This window comes from Anabrus simplex, chromosome 1 (genome assembly GCF_040414725.1).
Source record: "Anabrus simplex isolate iqAnaSimp1 chromosome 1, ASM4041472v1, whole genome shotgun sequence".
NCBI lineage: Eukaryota > Metazoa > Arthropoda > Insecta > Orthoptera > Tettigoniidae > Anabrus > Anabrus simplex.
The window spans coordinates 667,953,084-667,972,839 of NC_090265.1; the positions used below are offsets into that span (position 1 = coordinate 667,953,084).

Genomic DNA, 19,756 nt, shown 5'->3' on the forward strand with positions numbered 1-19,756 from the left:
ATTATTATTATTATTATTATTATTATTATTATTATTATTATTATTATATTTCATCTAAAATTATCGTGATGCTAGTCAGTGAAAAGTGGACAGCCCTGCCAGAGTAAAATGTCACGAACCGCCACTGTAATGGAGCCGCCTTCCGAACTGTGCACGCGAACATACTTCGAGCGCGCTCTGTGAGACGACGTGCGTGTCACTCCACTGCTTATCGGTTTTTGCTGCGAACACGAAGCTGGCTCGCTGTAGGCTCGAGGACGCCATGCACGGCGGAGTGTAAATGTGTTCGTTTCCTGCGACTTAGTGTAGTAAAGCGTTATGAAGTGGGGTGAAGAGAAGTGCCTGAATTTAATTGAAATCTATAAGAGCAAACCGCTACTATGGGATCCAAAAGATAGCAATTACTATAAGAAACACCTGAAAGAAGAGACTTGGGCCGAAATCGGTGCTGCTATGCAAACGACAGGTGCCGACTGCAGGCAAAAAATGGTGAATTTGCTCGCATCGTTCAGGCGCGAAAGAATGAAAAGGAGACAAAGTATGAAAGCTGGAAGAGGTAAGTGAATTGTGTTTATATACTACTGTTTATTTGTGTATCTTTGTACCCGAATACTATTACAACAGTAGACTGGAAATTCCAAGAGGGATAAGTGCCAAAGTCAACATTTTGACATTTTAGCCAAAATAAACAAAACTTAAAACAAATGTATATGTTCCTCAGTGCATGAATGCAGTAAATCTCATTCTTTCAAACTGCAGAACCAGAAAATGTGTGTTACAGCTAAATCTATAGGCTAGTTATTTCTTTTGCTGTCGGTTAAATAAATTACTGTAAGCAATTTTATCAAGTTCTAATAATATATATATAAAGAATATTCTTATGACTAACATAGCAAAATGTTTAACAAAATCATGTTACTATCAAATCCCACAATTTAGAGAAGTACTGTTTATTGTTGTTTGAGTGATCAGTCCATAGACTAGTTTGATGCAGCACTCCATGCCACCCTATCTTGTGCTAACCTTTTCATTTCTACATAACTGCTACATATTAAATCTGCTTGTCATACTCATACCTTGGTCTACCCCTACCGTTCTTACCGCCTACACTCCCCTCAAAAACCAACTGAATAAGTCCTTGGTGTCTTAAGATGTGTTCTAGCATTCTGTCTCTTCTCGTCAAATTGTTCTTCTCTCACCAATTCGATTCATTATCTCCTCATTTGTGATTCGATCTACCCATCTCACCTTCAGCATTATTATGTAACACCACATTTCAAAAGCTTCTATTCTCTTCCTTTCTGAGCTAGTTAGTGCCCATGTTGCACTTCCATACAATGCCACGCTCCAGATGAAAATCTTCAAACACATCTTTCTAATTCATGTATCATTGTCCGAAGTTAGTGTGTCTGAGTGTTATGAAAGGTGTTGCTTATAGGGTTAGTTGTGCCACACTAGCACTGTCTGGCCCAGTGAGGAAAGCATTGGCAAACTACCTCACTCCTCGTCTTGCCTAGTACGCCTCATTTTGGTACTCCCATTGGTTTTTGTGGTTTTCCTATAACTGCATAGCCTTTGGTGGTGCTATTTGAGGATCCAACCAGCCACTGGGCTGATGACCTAAGAGACAGACACAAGAAAGACCTCCTGTTTATTACTCGCCATTATTTTGTGCAGTTATATTTAAAATGTTAATGCTGTGTTTTGTGTGTATACATGGATCGCGTTAAATAACTTCAAATGTATTTTTACAATCTGCTTTACGTCGCACCGACACAGATATACTTATGGCGACGATGGGATAGGAAAGGGAATGAATTGAGAAGGAAGCGAACGTGGCCTTAATTGAGGCACTATCTCTCGAATGTAAGCTGACAGCTACGTGACCCAAACCGCGCGGCCACATGTTCGGTTTCAGAAGTACTATAGTTCATTCCATGTTAAGAAATCAGTATTGCACTTATGACAACAGGGTTGCCATATCGAACGGCTCTGCTCAACACCATCACGGGGAAACGGCGGCACATAAATTTGTGAAATTCAGTATTGAAGTTCAAGATGAAAAGTGAAAGAAACTAAGCTCCAAATTACTTTTATGAACTAAAGGGGACGGGGATTTACAGGGGCTATGTTTGGTTTGTACGGAATCAGAGGTACACTACGGCACATAAAACCTCAGCATTGAAGTGTAAGGAAAATTGTGGCAGAAAATAGTATTTTTTATGAACTCGAGGCTTGAGGGATGCATTTAATAAATTTCCCCAGGCAACGCGGAGTACTACTGTGCTGTCGTATCGCTCACAAAAACAATAGTAAAAGTTAAATGCGGTCTTAAAAGAGGTGGCAAATTTAGATGCCCTTGAGAAAGAACAGTTAAGTAAAATAAACAAGCACAAATAAAACACACAGCAATATTTTTATCAGTACAAGTTATGCCATTACGTATCGCTGCACACCATAATACCAAAATCTTCAGTAACAACTTCTGTACTGTACGAAAATAACAGAACATACGCAAATACTGTGCAATATACAACCAACTCTCACTCAACACAAGACAAGTACACACTGATTTAAAGCCTAAAAGCACACACGCAACAAATAAGTACTTTAAATGACTTCACTACAGAAGCGAGCTGCCGGCGATTCACAGAGTGAGGGACTACTAGGGATGGGCGCGACTGAAGCCTGGAATCGAGAGCGTCGACTCCATCGACTCCGAACACCGGTCTCGGTTCGCATGAAGCCTCTCGACTCCAAGTTAAATTGATGCGCATTGCGGGGCCGCACGCTCGCTTCGCATGAAGCCTCGCGACTCCAAGCGAACTTGACTCTCATTGCGGGGCCGCTTGCGTGTCGTGGCGCGGAAAATAACATGAAATATCATGCATGTTGCTGCTCATTTGCCCATTAGGTGTTTTAAGAGTATTGTAGAGTGAAGTACGATATCGTTAACCAAGACGACGAGCGTAATGGTGTAGTTGAAATAAAATTAAACGTGTCATGTCAGAAGGTATCGGCAAAGCAGACCACGGACTTTTTATTTCACGTCTTTATTTGTCGTGATCAGGAAATTAATAAACAGACATCGATGATAAATAATTATGAATTGCACATGTACGATGAAAACAAATCTAATATGGGTAAATCCTCTAACATAATTCGAACATACACTACACCATTAAAAGCCTCCGTGGCTCAGGCGGCAGCGCCTTGGCCTCTCACCGCTTGGTTCAGTGGTTCAAATCCCGGTCACTCCACGTGAGATTTGTTTTTCTCCCGGTACTCCGGTTTTCCCTGTCATCTTCCATTCTAGCAACACTCTCCAACATCATTTCATTTTATCTGTCAGTCATTCATCATTGCCCCAGAGGAGTGCGACAGGCCTCGGCAACCGGTACAATTCCTATCCTCGCCGCAGGATGGGGGCTTCATTCATTCCATTCCTGACCCGGCCACTGACTGGAAAACAGGTTGTAGGTTATCATTATAATTCAAGGACCACGTTAAGTCTTGTTGCATTATTATTATTATTATTATTATTATTACTATTAGTAGTAGTAGTAGTAGTAGTAGTAGTAGTAGTAGTAGTAGTAGTAGTAGTACTGTAGTAGTAGTAGCAGTAGTAGTATACACAAAAGCCCCTTTTCGCGACAGCCCTGGTAGGCCAAGGCCTACCAAGTGACCTCTGCCCAGCTCGAAGGCCAGTAGATTACGAGGTGACGTGTGTTCAGCACGACGAATCCTCTCGACCGTTATTCTTGGCTTTCTAGACCCGGTCTCTACCTCAACGTGATCACGAAACCTGAGATACAGGTAAAAATTCCTGACCTGGCCGGAATCGATACCGGGGCCTCCCTAGACTGCGGAGGCGGCTATTATGACGCACAATGTTTGGTAAAAAATTTGTTGTAAAATCATACTCTAAGCACTCGCTTCTTTTTTCTGTTTTATGCCCTAGGCCAGGGGTATTAACCGTTTACAATTAAAAAATCTAACCCAGCCGAGAATCGAACCCGGGACCGCCGGGTGTCAGTCGCACGCGTTGCACCCTATACTGCGTAACTGAACTCGGTGAAGTCAATATTGGCGATGGTGTAAAAGTATACTGTCAGATTATTATTACCACTACAATTAGCGTCGTCATTATCATCATCGTCGCCAAAATAGACCTACAACATTAACACTAACGATGATAAAATCTCGAAACAATATTTAATGTTTGCTGGCTAATAATCATCTTGTATTCATCGTATCACGTGTTTCCAAGGGAGGAACGTGGAACTATAATTCCAAGCAGTTCCGACAATAGTTGATAGATAGCGTTACTGCACCAGTGGAGTCGACACTGGAGTCGAGAGTGTCGGTTCCAGAGGTAGCAGTGTCGACTCTTCGCGACTCCGTTCGCAGCCCATCCCTAGGGACTACACAATGTTTGTACCAGAGCAACACAGAAGTAAAATGAAGGAAGGCAACGAAGCGATGGCTGTTCTTGCCATTATGCTTCGTCCCTACGAATGTATTTATGAAAAAGAAAATGTTATGTAGTTATTTTTATAACACAAGGGCAAAAACGCCTCATCCTCTTTATATGTCTTTCATAATACATTATAAAGTACAGTATATTATCGTTCAATCACGAGGAATTATGGGTATCTCAGAGGGGGTGTGTTCACTCCTTGTAGGTCCGTAAGAGCAATACTGTTTTCTTAACGTGGAATGAGCTATCGGGGACCCGTGCGAGAAATCTCGCATGTTCATAAAGTATGTGGTGGAGTAGCCCCCTAGTGAACTATTGGTGAACTAAGAAATGCACAAATCAGTACAATATTAGACAATCTTACTTACCACTTAATGTAATCTTTGATTTTTTAACATTTATGGTATCCACTTGAACAGAAACAAAGCAAGTGCATTATTATACTGACGAATGTTCCGGAAGTAAGTTTTGGTTTTACTATCATTCTTTTCTTAACTGATAATTACAGCATGCTATAATGACATAAAACAGGCGTCCCAGCGGCCAAAATGTGAAGTGGACAGCAATGATGGCGCGTATTTTCATACAGCAACAGGATTTGCAAATCGCACATTTCGTACAATTTTTAAACTCATTTTTTAAAAAAACATCGATATTTATGAAATGAAAGTGCAATTATTCACTGCTAATGTCTATTCTCTTTCTTTTGAATGCTCATTTGTCACGATCGGTTACTTGTGAGCGCCGCAAAAGGGATCTATAGCCTACTACTGAAATAAAATATATGATGATTACCTGGATCCTCCGTCCCTCTTTCTTGTCTTGTATGCTGAACTATACACTGTGTTTCTTTTGAATTATTCTGTTACAACTAATTCCACGCTTTCTCTCCATTGCTTATCGAGTGAGATACCTTCGCGGTATGAGCTGTGGTAGGTGTAATCTTCCATACGGCCGCTATCTCCCTGGTTCGAGCCGCCATAAGATCTGGCCGCGTCAATGCGACGTACAGTAAAACTTCTTTCTTTGTTTCTTTCTTAACCCGTTTACCCTCCAGGGTCGGTTTTTCCCTCGGACTCGGCGAGGGATCCAATCTCTACCGCCTCAAGGGCAGTATCCTGTAGCGTGAGACATTGGGTTGAGGATACCACTGGGAACCTCGCCCAGGCGGCCTCGCCTGCTATGCTGAACAGAGGCCTGCTGGGGGTGGGAAGATTGGAAGGGATATATAAGGAAGAGGGAAGGAAGCGGCCGTGGCCTTAAGTTTTTTTTTCTTAAATGCTATTTGTTCGGGGCGTCGACCTATAGAGATCTTTTGCCCGTACTTGCACCATTATGATATGAACCTGCGTGTAATTGGAATGGGGGAAGTGTAGAGTGTTGAATGTGAGGAAAGGAACGTTAAAGACGACACAAACACCCAGGGCCGATTGCAGAAACGGTATTTAGACGATGTCTACGGTTAAACAATGCCTAAGCAAATCTGCCGCATTGCAGAGACGTTATTTATCACTTAGACACTGTCTAAAACCGATGTTCAACCGGTCATGTTTAAACACTGCCGAGAGCACTGTTTAACCTCAAATGAGAGGAGTGAATCACAATCAGAGGTTATATACCATGAAATATGTAATTTGTACTATCATGTTGAGACGATTCCGGGAAGAAAGGTTAGTCCGACGGCCTCTCTGTGGGTCGCCCGATGCTAAATCGCAGCAATTCGTTTGACATGCACGGGAAGATAATCATAAAATAAGATTTTGGTTTACGAGAGACTTTTTTCTTGAGACTGACAAGGTGACAGTCCGGTAACTGTCAACTTGAATACAATTCTTGGCAACCAATATATTTTATTATGTTCATGGGGTAATTTCCATGGAATTATAGGTCACTTCGACTACATACCTATCAGAATTACGTGTCCCGATCGCCTGAGGGCTGTCACATACATCAACCAGGAGGGATTCACTTATATTTACTGCCAAGTAAACACACATAATAGTGAAAACTAAAAAGTAGGTTGTATGGGATTTATATATATATATGTATAATTGTATACGGTAAGTTTTCGGCAACTATCAGATAGGAAAAGGCAAGTGGTGGTGATTATGGTTTAAAGAGGACTGGGGAAGAAGAGCCGTGGCCATAATAACAGTCCTAGTATTTGTCTGGTGTAAAAAGGGAAACTACGGAAAACAATCTTCACGGCTGCCGATGATGCGTTTCGAAGCTACGATCTCCAGAATGCAAGCTACATCTATATGGCCCGTACAGCACACTCGGTTACACATTACTATTGCTTCATCTTCCCTTCGTCGAAGCTACCGTATTTATGAGTAGATTACACTTACTGTAACAACGCTATAATAAAAGCTACACTTCCCCGTACGGTGGCGTGTCGCTTTAGTGTAGATAATATTATGAGATTTAATTTCCACCGAAAGCGATACTCTCAGCCATATTTGAGTAATGTGTAGGAAGACAAACAGCTGACTGGCGTTCGGCGCGCGCACCGACGAATGTCACTGGTTGCGACAAGCAAAGAGTTGCATGAAAGATACGTCTGTCTCCATTTCCAAACCAAAATTGAAACTTTAAGGGATGTCTAGTTAAACATCGACTGAACATTGTTTATGCAATGGAAGATCGTGAACGATTTAGACGTTATTTAGGTAGACAATATCTAAGGCTTAAAACTAGTCATCGTTTCTGCAATCGGCCCCCAGTCCCCAGGCCAGGGATATTCATCATTTACAATTAAAAACCCCTGACCCAGCCGGCAATCGAACCCGTGGCCGCCGGGTGACAGGCGGACGCGTTGCCCCCTACACCGCGGGGCCGGACGTGGTCTTAAGTTAGGTATCATCCCGGCATTCGCCTGGAGGAGAAGTGGGAAACCACGGAAAACCACTTCGAGGATAGCTGAGGTGGGAATCTACTCAGTTGATCTCAAGAGGCTGAGCGGACCCCGTTCCAGCCCGCATACCACTTTTCAAATTTCGTGGCCGAGACGGAAATCGAACCGTGGCCTCCGGGGCTGGCAGCTAATGACACTAACCACTACACCACAGAGGCGGACTACAGTAAAACAAATAGCATAATAATAATAATAATAATAATAATAATAATAATAATAATAATAATAATAATAATAATAATAATAAAGGTTCGGATGTTAAGGAAAGGTCATATTTCTTTCCTGAGGTAATTTTATCCGAAATCTGAGAAATAACTGTGAATGATGGATTCCTGACCCCGTTTAAAGCAATTTTATGTTGCATATAGATGCATATTTTGGTCATAGTTTGAGTATTTTTGTTTAAATTGAGACGTCGTTTAGCAAGGTAGGTATTATTTAAATTGAGGCGTCGTTTAGCAAGGTAGGTACATGCTATCTGCGTCGAGTTTCAAACAAAGGATTTCAAAATACAGTATCAGATATATTTTCTTTCTTTTCCCGAAATGGATATGTAGGAAGTTTAAAAGACACGGTTCCGATAAAGGGAGGTGCTGTACGATCGTACGCCGACAGATACTAAAAAGCATGTTAATACTTCATTTTTGGTTCTTTTTTTAGGAAAACAGAATGTGAACTGGGCCTTAGGCCTGATGCTGAGTGAATGTACTGTATAAAGTGTTAACGTACCTATTGTAGCTCTGTCAGTTTGTATGATTAAATGTGCCTGCTATATTATCGCTAATCACTTGTTGGCACGTCCAGTGTTAGTAATAATATAATACAGTCGAACCTCCATTACTCAAATTTTCAGTATCTCGAAGTAACTTAAATTCCTCGGCCATTTGTCCTATTCTTCACGTGTATTTATTTCTATATTACTTGCAATTCGTGTGATGAATTTCTCGATTTCTCGAAGCAAACGTTTCCTCCCTTAAAGCAAAATATACTCTGTAACTCGAATTTTGTACATCAACTGTGCAATACGGCATTTGTGGTTTGTGAGGAACAGTTAACAACTAAAGAAAGGTTTACAGTGATGCTGGGAGCTAATATGACGGGAACCGAAAACTAAAACTTCTAATGATCGAAAAATCGGCGAAGCGTCGTTGTTTTTCGGGTGTGAATTCATTACCGGTCACGTACAACCCACGAAGTCGTGGATGACAAGCTCCATTTAGGAATCTCGGCTGCGTGGTCTCGACGAGAAGTGTCAACGTAAAGGGAGGAAAGGTTAAAGTGACAAACAGAAGAGACTTACGGATTTTTTCCAAAGGTGTTAACCAAGGTATGTTTCTTGTTTTACTAGTGTATGTACTGTATCCTGTCTTGTAAAAAGTTACTATAATAAGGGTTGTAATCAGTTAAAGTAACGCCGTGAAATAGTTTGTTTGTATATTTTTAAATACTGTTAAAAGTAATGTATTCAGTATAAGCCCGTAGATACATATGATTCAATTATGTGCTATACATGCTCAACAACGGTAATCTCGAAATTTCGATAACTCGAAATAAAATTTATCTCCCGACATAATTGGGAACATGCATCATTTTCAAAAATATTTTTTTTGAAAAGTACACCAATGAAATAGTACGTAAACGTATTACATTGTGGTATGTTGCCTTGTTTTCTACCATTAAAAAAATATTTAATAGTGCCTTTCCGCAAGGCGAGTGAAACGGCCTCTGACGTAAGCGGCGCGCTGTGACGTCACGATCCAGTACCGCATGGAGCTCTACCAGCCGTTGTGCATCAGCCGTTGCTAAAAGCCGATCGTTTATTATTCATGATCGCGAATAACTTCGAAATGACAGAAGAAAGGTTCAAAACAGCACAGTCAATCTACTATGTGTAGATGTCATCATTCTTGAAAAATGTGACTTTTGTGGCCGCAGAAATTAGCGGATAACAAGCAAGTTTGTAAGTGGCGTCTTTTATATATGTGCAATGTACTGTAACCCATAGTATTAGGATAACAACGAACCTGGATAGATATCACATCACTTTCAATATTTCCTTCTGGACTGATTCCCCTATTAAAGAATAACATTACATTTTCGGGCTTTCAGCATTAGTAAAGTAAGAAATCGGATTTCAGCACTAACATAAACATATAGGTAGCATTATAGTACTAGTCCGCTTCTGTGGTGTAGTGGTTAATGTGTGCCACTTTCGGAGGCCCGGTTTCGATTCCCGGCTCTGCCATGAAAGTTGAAAACAAATAGTACGAGGGCTGGAACGGGGTCTACTCAGCCTCGGGAGGTCAACTGAGTAGAAGGGTTTCGAATCCCACCTCAGCCACCTCGAAGTGGTTTTTCGTATTTTCCTACTTCTCCTCCAGGCACCTAAGGCCACGGCCGTTTCCTTCCCTCTTCCTTGTCTATCCCTTCCGATCCTCCCATCCTCCAACAAGGCCCTGTTGAGCATAACAGGTGAGGCCGCCTGGGCGAGGTAATGGCCCTCCTCACCAGTTTCATCACCATACTCAAAGTCTCACGTTCCAGGACACTGCCCTTGAAGTGGTAGAGGTGAAATCCCTCGCTGAGTCCGAGAGAAAACCGACCCTGAAGGATAAACTGATTAAGAAAGAAAGAAAGAAAGAAAGAAAGAAAGAAAGAAAGAAAGATCATAGTACTGTAGGTCTATAACCTATCATTTCTAAAAAAATATATATTTATGGTTGGGGCAACTGGCCTACCCACTTCCGGGGCCCATGAAAGAGAATTAAATATCTTGGTGGAGGGAAAAAGTTAAACATGATAAAGATAAATATGACTTCATCTAGTTTTCACAAGTTGGGCTGAGTGGTTCAGACGGTTGAGGTGCTGGCCTTCTGACCCCAACTTGGCAGGTTCGATCCTGGTTCAGTCCGGTGGTAGTTGAAGGTGCTCAAATACATCAGCCTCGTGTCGGTAGATTTACTGGCACGTAAAAGAACTCCTGCAGGACTAAATTCCTGCACATCGGCGTCTCCGAAAATCGTAGAAGTTGTTAGCGGGGCGTGAAGCCAATAACATTAATTACATTTGGCTTTTAACAAGCTGAGCATATCAGGAAAGAAAAGTGTCCTGGTGACATTTTAGTCGCTCAATACAGGAATGTCTTTGGGTGCTGTGACTTTTACTTTTTTTTTTTTTGTTTTTGCTGTTTGCTTTACGTCACACCGTCACATATAGGTCTTATGGCGACGATGGGACAGGAAAGGCCTAGGAATGGGAACAAAGCAGCCGTGGCCTTAGGTACAGCCTCAGCATTTGCCTGGTGTGAAAATGGGAAACCACGGAAAACCATCTTCAGGGCTGCCAGCAGTGGGGTTCAAAACCTTCTATCTCCCGGATGCGAGCTCACAGCTGCGCGCTCCTAACCGCACGGCCAACTCGCACGGTATTTTTACCCTTCGGTTTATTGACTTGGCTTGTATAACCGAAAACTTAGGCTAAGTTGGATAATATTTTAAACACCTACATCACTATTTTCACCTGTGTACAATTATGTCATTTATTTCATTAATATTATGATAATTATTATAATTGAGCATTGTTAACTTATAAAACCCCAACAAACAAGCATTGGTTTTGTGTAGAGTTATACATTTGTTAAATTCACGTTGTTTCCTTTCGTGATGTACACGCCTATTCTTTGTTACATTATAGACTATTTAGATATAGCCTAAATTTCTTTACCAATTAAGCTCTTCAATAAAGACATACATAACTGTCCCATGCCAAGATATATTGGTAGAATTAGAGCTGTCAAAATGGTTCATAACCCCTTTGATTTATTATCTTGACATGGATCACCCAAAACATAGGTTAGGTTTGGAGAATACTTTAATAATCAGCATTATTTAATGCACTGTTTATTACTTTCATATTCCAAGATGTAATTGAAGCATTTAAATAAAGCATCATACATTAAAATTTAAAGTTTTACCACTAGAACAGCTGACATGGAAAAATTATTTGAAAATTCAAACAAATTCATCTTACGTTAAAATCTTCAAAAAAATAAAATTGTAGACTTTTCCGATATATCACCAGCATTTTTCCGGCTCGCCAAAATCCATTTCTCCCTAGTTTTAGCGTCTTTGGAACATGTATAAAAAATTTGTTTGGTATGGTATGCGATGTGCTATTGCACATCGGAACTCTACACCATTTATAAGTTTTCTGCCTCACTGTCTGCGCAGGATTCATTTTAAGTCTAAAATATACCACTCAGATTATTATCCGATGTATAGACCTCGAATTTAATCATACTAGACACTAACGTAAAGTAGAAATACGCGAAGTGTATCCTGCTTCTCACAGCGCACTATGCGTTATTTCGTCTGCTAATTCAGTCAACCTGTACGATGACGTCAGACCAATGAGATCGCGTACTTGCGTGACGTGACATTTTCGTAGATTTTTATCATGTTTGGAGTTATTATTTGTACATTCTGATCACATTTTTGAATTCTGCACGAAATTTTGAATCAGATTAGCATATTTTTAATTAAAACCCCGGATCATGCATGTTCCCTATTCGAGATATCGAGGTTCCACTGTACTTGTTGGTACTTGCTACCTATCCTAAACCTTCTTAAGTCATATTTTACCTTTTTTGGGTCATATTTAGCTAGTTTTAGGGCATATTTTGTACCTATTTCTTTAGGTCATCAACTTCCTAACCCTAACAATAATAAGTTCGACTTACTATCTAATAAGAGAGAGGAAGCAATCCAGTCTGTAGAAAAACTCATGAAATAGCAGCGAAAACAGGACTCCAAATTTCTCATGAAAAGACAAAGTATATAGAAGGGACTAGATCAGGTTTCAACAATCATCTATTAATCACCAAATATGGAACTATCGCTCAAGTAGACAAATTTAAGTATCTAGGTGAAATTATTGAACCAGCAGGATTAAATCAGCAATGTAACAAAGAAACAATTGAAAAACTTCAAAGAGCATACAAAATTACTTGGAACAGATATAATAAAAGAAATATGTCAAAAAAGGCAAAATGAGGACATAATTACACAGTAGTTAAAACAGAAGCATTTTATGCATCTGAAACTATTATAATTAGTGGCAAATCTCGAATAAAGATGATCGAAAGAATAGAAACAAAATCCTCATGAAAATCTTAAGACCAAAGTGCGAAAATGGAATTTGGATGAAAAACAAATCACATGAAATCTCCCAAGTTAAAGAAAAAATCACAGATACAGTCAGGAAACGACGATTACAATTTTATGGTCACTTATACAGAATGGATAATAACAGACTCACAAAGAAAATGTTAAACTTGGCCTTATCAATGAAATATCGCAATAGTTGGCTGAATGAAATCAGTGAAGACCTAAATTGGCATTAACGAAGAAACCGTTCAAGATAGAATAAAATTCATAATCTTAATTCACAAACACACATTTTCTGTAAAGCCCACCCGATTAAATACAGGATGGACTGAACAACGTAAAAAGGAACACAGTGAGAAGATGAAGAGATATTGGGAAGAGAAGAAGAAAAACCAAAAAAGTGTTAATAAGTTCGAACACGCTCGTTAGTTGGGCATAACGAATGGAAAAATAAAGTTTGACTTAGCACAGACCCATTGGACATAGCTGCAGCTTAAATTTAAACAGTCATACGACACATTTGCCTTTCTGAACTTACAAGGAAACCATTCCATCTGTAAGTCTCCGATCTGATTAAAATTTGGTACAACTACTTTAGTAGGAATGTTTTTTTCATCCATATCAAAATTAGATGTCCAGTCGAATATTTAGCTGCTGTTTTAGGGTGTCAAAGGTTGGTCAGTTAAGCAGCACGTAGACACGAGTGAGCTGCGGGAAGCAGGTAGAGACGGGGAAGCCAGCCATTTCATGTGTCACTCTCTCACTCTTACACATGACTTCCCCACCTCTACCTGCTTCCCGCCGCTCACTCGTGTCTACGCGGTGCTTAAATGAGCAAACTTTGACACCTAAAACAGCAGCTAAATATACGACTGGATATCTAATTTTGATATGGCTGAATAAAGCATTGCTACTGAAGTGGTTGTACCAAATCTTAATCAATAATAATGTCATTGGCCTTACGTCCCACTAACTACTTTTACGGTTTTCGGGGACGCCGAGGTGCCGAAATTTAGTTCCGCGGGAGTTCTTTTAGCGCCAGTAAATCTGCCGACACGAGGCTGACGTATTTGAGCACCTTCAAATACCACCGGACTGAGCCAGGATAGAACCTGCCAAGATGGGATCAGAAGGCCAGCTCCTCAACCGTCTGAGCCACTCAGCCCGGCAAAAAAATCTTAATCAGATCGGAGACTTACACTTAGAAAGTATTCTTAAGTTCTTGGAACGTAACTCCTATAGGTGTCAAAATTTGTTTTTCTTTCCAAAATATGTTTTTTTTTTAATGCTATGTGTTCGGGGCGTCAACCTAAAAAGATCTTTTGCCCCTGATTGCACCATATGTGAGGAACCTGCGTGTATTTTGCAAATGGCGGAACGTTAAGGACGACACAAACACCCAGTCCCCAGGACAGGGATATTAATCATTTACAATTAAAAACCCCTGACCCGCGGGGCCAGACTTCAAAATATGGTACTTAGCCCCCGTTTGGAATTTCCAGTCTTACAGTAAATTAAGCATCACAAGAGTTGGTGCTCAGGTATATCTTCTGTTTCTGTTCGCTGTTAAGAGCATGCCGCCTGCTCATGTTCATTTCTTTCTCTTTTTTGTAGGAAATGATAAATTGTACGAGAGTAAGTGGTTCGCGTACAATGCCTTGGAATTTTTGAAGGGTCGCGATCAGCCACGTAAAGAACTATCTGCTGAGAATACTGTAAGTAGCTTTATTTCATACTGACGTAATTGCCTTCTTTCAGAAAACGGTACTTTGCCGCACTGCAATTACTGTTTTATTAGAAATTGTAATGTTTACTGATTAATTAGGAGAGACTCCAAAATTTCTAAATTGCCCACCAAATTATAAAATATAAAACTGAGATATGGTAGTTTCAAGCGATGTGTTAAAGTAGGATTTTTCAAGCACTTCTTGTTGCAGAAGACGAGGTTCTGGTAGTTTTAAGCGATGTGTTAAAGTAGGATTTTTTCAAGCACTTCTTGTTGTAGAAGACGAGGTTCTGGTAGTTTTAAACGATGTGTTAAAGTAGGTTTTTCAAGCACTTCTTGTTGCAGAAGGCGAGGTTCAAACGATGTGTTAAAGTAGGGTTTCGTTTAAGCAATTCTTGTTGCAGAAGACGAGGTTCTCGTAGTTTCAAACGTTACTTTTATATATTTTCTTGGAGGCTTTCAAAACACCAAAACAAAACAAATCATGTCGTTATAGCCCTGGTAAGTATACCTTGGCCCACGAAGCAACCACTGCTCAGCCCGAAGGCCTGCCGATTACGAGGTGGCGAGTGGTCAACGTAACAAATATTATTGGCTGTATTCGTAGCTTTTAGATCTTGACCTCCATCTCATCGTCACGCAACTCCTCAATTCTTCTCACTAAGGCTGAGTAGATCGCCTCTACCACCTCAAGCGCAGTATCCTGGAACGTGAAACTTAGCGTCGGTGATACAACTGGGGTATAGGACCAGTACCTTCCCCACACGGCCTCGCCTGCTGTGTTGAACAGGGGCCTTGTTGGAGGATGGGAAGATTGGAAAGGATAGACAGGGAAGAGGGAAGGAAGCGACCGTGGCCTTAAGTTAGGTACCATCCCGGCATTTACCTGGAGGAGAAGTGGGAAACCACGGAAAACCACTTCGAAAATGGCTGAGGTGAGAATCGAACATTCCCTCTACTCACTTGACATCCCGAGGCAGAGTGGACCCCGTTCCAGCCATCGTACCACTTTTCAAATTTCGTGGCTGAGCCTGGAATCAAACCCGAACCTCCAGAGGTGGCAGCTAATCACACTACTACACCACAGAGGCGGATTCCATCCTTACATAATTATAATAATGATTATGAAGCCAATAATGGACGTATCCAGATAATAATTTGTGGGTATGAGGATGAAACTATGGACTGCCTTATGTAGTAACTTGCTCCACGACCGCTCGTAGGGGGATAGAGATGACAATCCCGACATTATGGGGGAGATATACCTCCCAAATCCCCCTCTGTGTACGCCCCTGATGGCGAGAATAAATAGGAATTCAGCGATTCTTTTCTCTCTTGTGTCATAGAGTCATGTGGAGAAAACAACTTATATTGGGGTGGTTAAAAGAAGATGCCAAAGGCAATTATTCGGTTGACGACAGGAATTTCCATTCGGATGTCCCATATAGTACATCTAGGAACGCTCCGCATATTTGATCATCTTACTTAAATAAAAAGAATTTCGATCAGAGTTTGTTAAATAAAATCTGCCACGGGAGCGATGGCGTGAGTGATCGCGAGTTAAGAGACCAGGTTACAAAATGCCATTAAGGATTTGCATAATACCGTACACTTTTCTACCTTTTATGAAGTCCTGAATTCTAAAATACCATAGCAAGCAACTAGAATAAAGCTAACCAGATTGATTTTTGAGACATTGACATAAATCATAATAATAATGTTATTTGTTTTACGTCCCACTAACTACTCTTTTACGGTTTTCGGAGACGCCGAGGTGCCGGAATTTTGTCCCGCAGGCGTTCTTTTTACGTGCCAGTAAATCTACCGACACGAGGCTGACGTATTGAGCACCTTGAAATACCACCGGACTGAGCCAGGATCGAACCTGCCAAGTTGGGGTCAGAAGGCCAGCGCCTCAACCGTCTGAGCCACTCAGCCCGGCTTGACATAAATAATCTTGTCCATTCTTTGTCTATGCATGACTAACTGGCATAGAGGTTTTATTTTCCCGATAAAAAGTTCAGTCTTATCAGCTTTAAAGTGGGTTTATCACACATATAAAAACACGCTCATAGGTCTGATAATTTCAATTCTTCTGGCACTCTGATGTCAAAACAATTTATGATCATCTGTGGTGGAAATGACTAAACTGTAGAATAAACATACTACAAATAGCTTTCTTATTCCTTGTCCTTGATCTGATGTCTTACGCGATGTTTTACGGCCAGATGCCCTTCCTGACGTCAATCTTCTATGGAAGTGTTAGTAGATATGGGATTAATGGAATGAGTATGTTGGAGTAATTACGGGAATTATAACAATAAGGAAACCGGAGTAACGGGAGAAAACTATCCAGTCTCCGCTTTGTCCAACACGAATCTCACGTATACTTGCTTGCGGGAATCGATCCCGGGATTAAACGGTGACGAGCCATTATTGAGGCACTTTCTTTCTCTATGGATGGTCCCCTAAAATAAAAACGTTCTGCAAATCATGGACACATTGCATGGTCTTCGGTGGAAATCACTGAACCGGTTGAGTACAGGTGTTGGCAAAACCATGGATTACCTGTGGAAATGGGGGGGAAGGGTACCTACGCCCTGTAGAATCGACCTTGTGTCAGTGTCCGGACAGTAAAAAATCTGTCTCATTGTTCATGTTCTTTCGGATCTTGCAGTAGGGAGTTGCTTACTCTACTTGATAACGCAACAGCCGTTGCCTGTTTCTAGACGAAGACAATATTAGACAGAAACCAATAACTGATTGTATTTTTTAATGTTTCTATTCTTTTTTCATTCTTAATCTGTTTAACCTCCAAGGTTGATTTTTTCCTCGGACTGGGCGAGAGACCCCACTTCTACCGCCTCAAGGGCAGTGTCCTGGAGCGTGAGACTTTGGATCAGGGATACAACTGCGAAGGATGACCAGTACCTCGCCCAGGCGGCCTCACCTGCTGTGCTGAACATGCGCCTTGCTGGCGGATAGGAAGATAGGAAGGGGTAGACAAGGAAGAGGGAAGGAAGCGGCCGTAGCCTTAAGTTAGGTACCATCCCGGCGTTTGCCTGGAGGAGAAGTGGGAAACCACGGAAAACCACTTAGAGGATGGCTGAGGTGGGAATCGAACCCATCTCTACTCAGTTGACCTTCCGAGGCTGAGTGGACCAGTTTCCAGCCCTCATACCACTTTTCAAATTTCGTGGCAGAGCCGGGAATCGAACCCGGGACTCCGGGGGTGGCAGCTAATCACACTAACCACTACACTACAGAGGCGGATGTTTCCATTACGCATTTTTCTGGTATATTTCATCTTTTGTTTCTATACTGAAGAAGTGTCACGACGTAATAAAGATGTAAACATTTATTATATTCCTTTGTAAGTATCAATGTAAATTAATATCCTTTTTATGCAGCCACTATTACATGCCAGTTTTTTCTTACGTTATGATAGTTAAACTGACTGTTTGTTTGTTTGTTTGTTTGTTTGTTTGTTTGTAAATATGGATGTTTAGCATTATTTTTCGATATTGTACTCAAGGAAAATTTGTTTTCAATTATGGTAGTTAAAACATTGTTGTCGTTTTTCTTATCTACTGTGTAAATGTTGTTAACCAAGTTTTTCGATGTGGTTTTTTTAATCGTGTATTTTGCTTTGTTTATCTTCTTTCATGTATCGCTTCTAGTAGGAGTATAGTATAAATGTTGAAAACATATATATAAATGTAATATAATCGTTATATTTGTGTGAAAATATAAAGATTTCTAACTTGCAACCAGCCATATTTTTCCTTGAATCATCGTTGGTCAGTATTGGTTGTACTGTTACATACACAGTTCTTAATTTGCGAAGCTTGTCTGTGGCCCTCCAAATGGTATAAGGCGTACGGTCTTTCGTACTCGTCATATGAAAATATCATGTTATTCGCCACTTGGTTTCCACCTTTCCTAACAAAACGTGTTTCTTTTTCAGGAGGACAGTGACATATCACAGACAGTTGAAGAGGACAGCGTAGCTATTCCAGCAGTGCACGAACCAGCAACTAAAAAGGTTAAAACAGATCCAAATCTCCAGATGTTGAAAGAAGCGTTTGGGATATTACAGGCGTCAGCAAACAGACATCCATCACCACTGTCAGCTAACGATAATCCTGAACTGAGATCGTTTTCTGACTTCATACTAGCCAAGATGAAAACATACAGCTTGCGAACGAAAAATGCGGTACAGCGCGAAATTTTCCAGATTATATTTCGAGCTGATGAAGGTTTCTATGATGATCCACGGCCGTCTTCAGCATCCACAAGTATTCCTACCGGTGCCACTGACAAGTGAGTGTTATCCATCGATACAGTTCTAATTGTTGGGAAATGTACCCCAGCCAGCACCAGTTCACCGTGGTCCATGACAGTTCACTACAAGAAAATCAATCCGTATGCTCCCTGTGAGCGACACAGTACGTGTCAATGGGATATTACTGAACTGATTTGATTTTAGAGTATGGGCTGATTCTTTGGTGTAAACAAGGTGTAATATATATGGACACAATAGAGACAAATGATAAGTATCTTTATGTGTTCTTTCAATTCATTGATAGCCCGCCTGGTGGCCATGACAGCTCAGCCTCATGTCTTTGTGGGCTGACACCGTGTTTTTTTTTATTGTGGCCTTCGTCCTTAGGACATGTGGCCATCAACAATGAACAATGATTATAATGTTACAGAAAAGAGAAAAACAATTGGACAGCAAGGTAAAATGCATATAGAATGTCAGAAAGGGCCTAAATAACAACATTTACAATAAGATACAAAAGCAAATACAGTACAGACAATACGCGACACTTCCGGATTTAGCCTTGTTAAAACGGGAGGCAATTCGCAAGTGGCGCTCCTAGTGGCGTGACCTGAAACTTCGTGCTAAATTCAAATATCAATGGAAATGTATATACGGAAATGGATAAATAAATCACGTCTAGAAAGAAAGTATTGCTAAAATATTAACTTCAAAGTTGCTAAAGCAATTCTGGATACATGAATGAAGAATTATTTAACAGGTTATATTATTTAAAGACTGAAATTAGACATATAATCAAGATGTGAAATGGACTGCTGTGAAAGGGCTTCATCTTTCATTTATGCATTACGTTTTTAGCTTTAGCATACCTGCCTGAACTTTCACGGCTAGATTTGTCATTTAAAAGCATTGTACATCACATTAGGACACTTGTCAATAAAAATATCGGCACATTCCGTACACGCATGATTCAATGAATTTACATTTAACAGCTGGACAATTTTCCTTTTTACTTGAAGTCTACTAACAGAAAGAAAATATAAATTTAGCCGCAAAAACATTCAAAATGTTCCTATAAGCAATACTTGCCATTACATTAGGGTAAAGCAAATTTGCATCATCATATTGTTTCAACAAAATATGTACATTTCTTAAATCACCCATATTTCCTTCAGGGCTTGAC

The 19,756-nt window shown here is 40.5% G+C and overlaps 1 protein-coding gene across 1 annotated transcript; it reads left to right on the forward strand.

Moving 5' to 3' along the window:
• The first annotated feature begins 261 nt into the window (after positions 1-261).
• LOC136857295 (uncharacterized) lies at positions 262-19,400 on the forward strand. The gene is made up of 3 exons (XM_067135836.2): positions 262-556; positions 14,177-14,277; positions 18,256-19,400. The coding sequence occupies exons 1-3, from the start codon at positions 319-321 to the stop codon at positions 18,613-18,615; spliced, it is 699 nt and encodes a 232-aa protein (XP_066991937.2). The 5' UTR covers positions 262-318; the 3' UTR covers positions 18,616-19,400.
• The last annotated feature ends 356 nt before the right edge of the window (positions 19,401-19,756 follow it).

What these genes read in the sequence shown, in the direction of transcription:
- LOC136857295 (XM_067135836.2), top strand. Translation starts at nt 319, where the DNA reads ATGAAGTGGGGTGAAGAGAAGTGCCTGAATTTAATTGAAATCTATAAG. An exon ending in AAGTATGAAAGCTGGAAGAG is followed by an intron (nt 557 to 14,176) that starts GTAAGTGAATTG and finishes TCTTTTTTGTAG; the next exon opens with GAAATGATAAATTGTACGAG. An exon ending in AACTATCTGCTGAGAATACT is followed by an intron (nt 14,278 to 18,255) that starts GTAAGTAGCTTT and finishes TTTCTTTTTCAG; the next exon opens with GAGGACAGTGACATATCACA.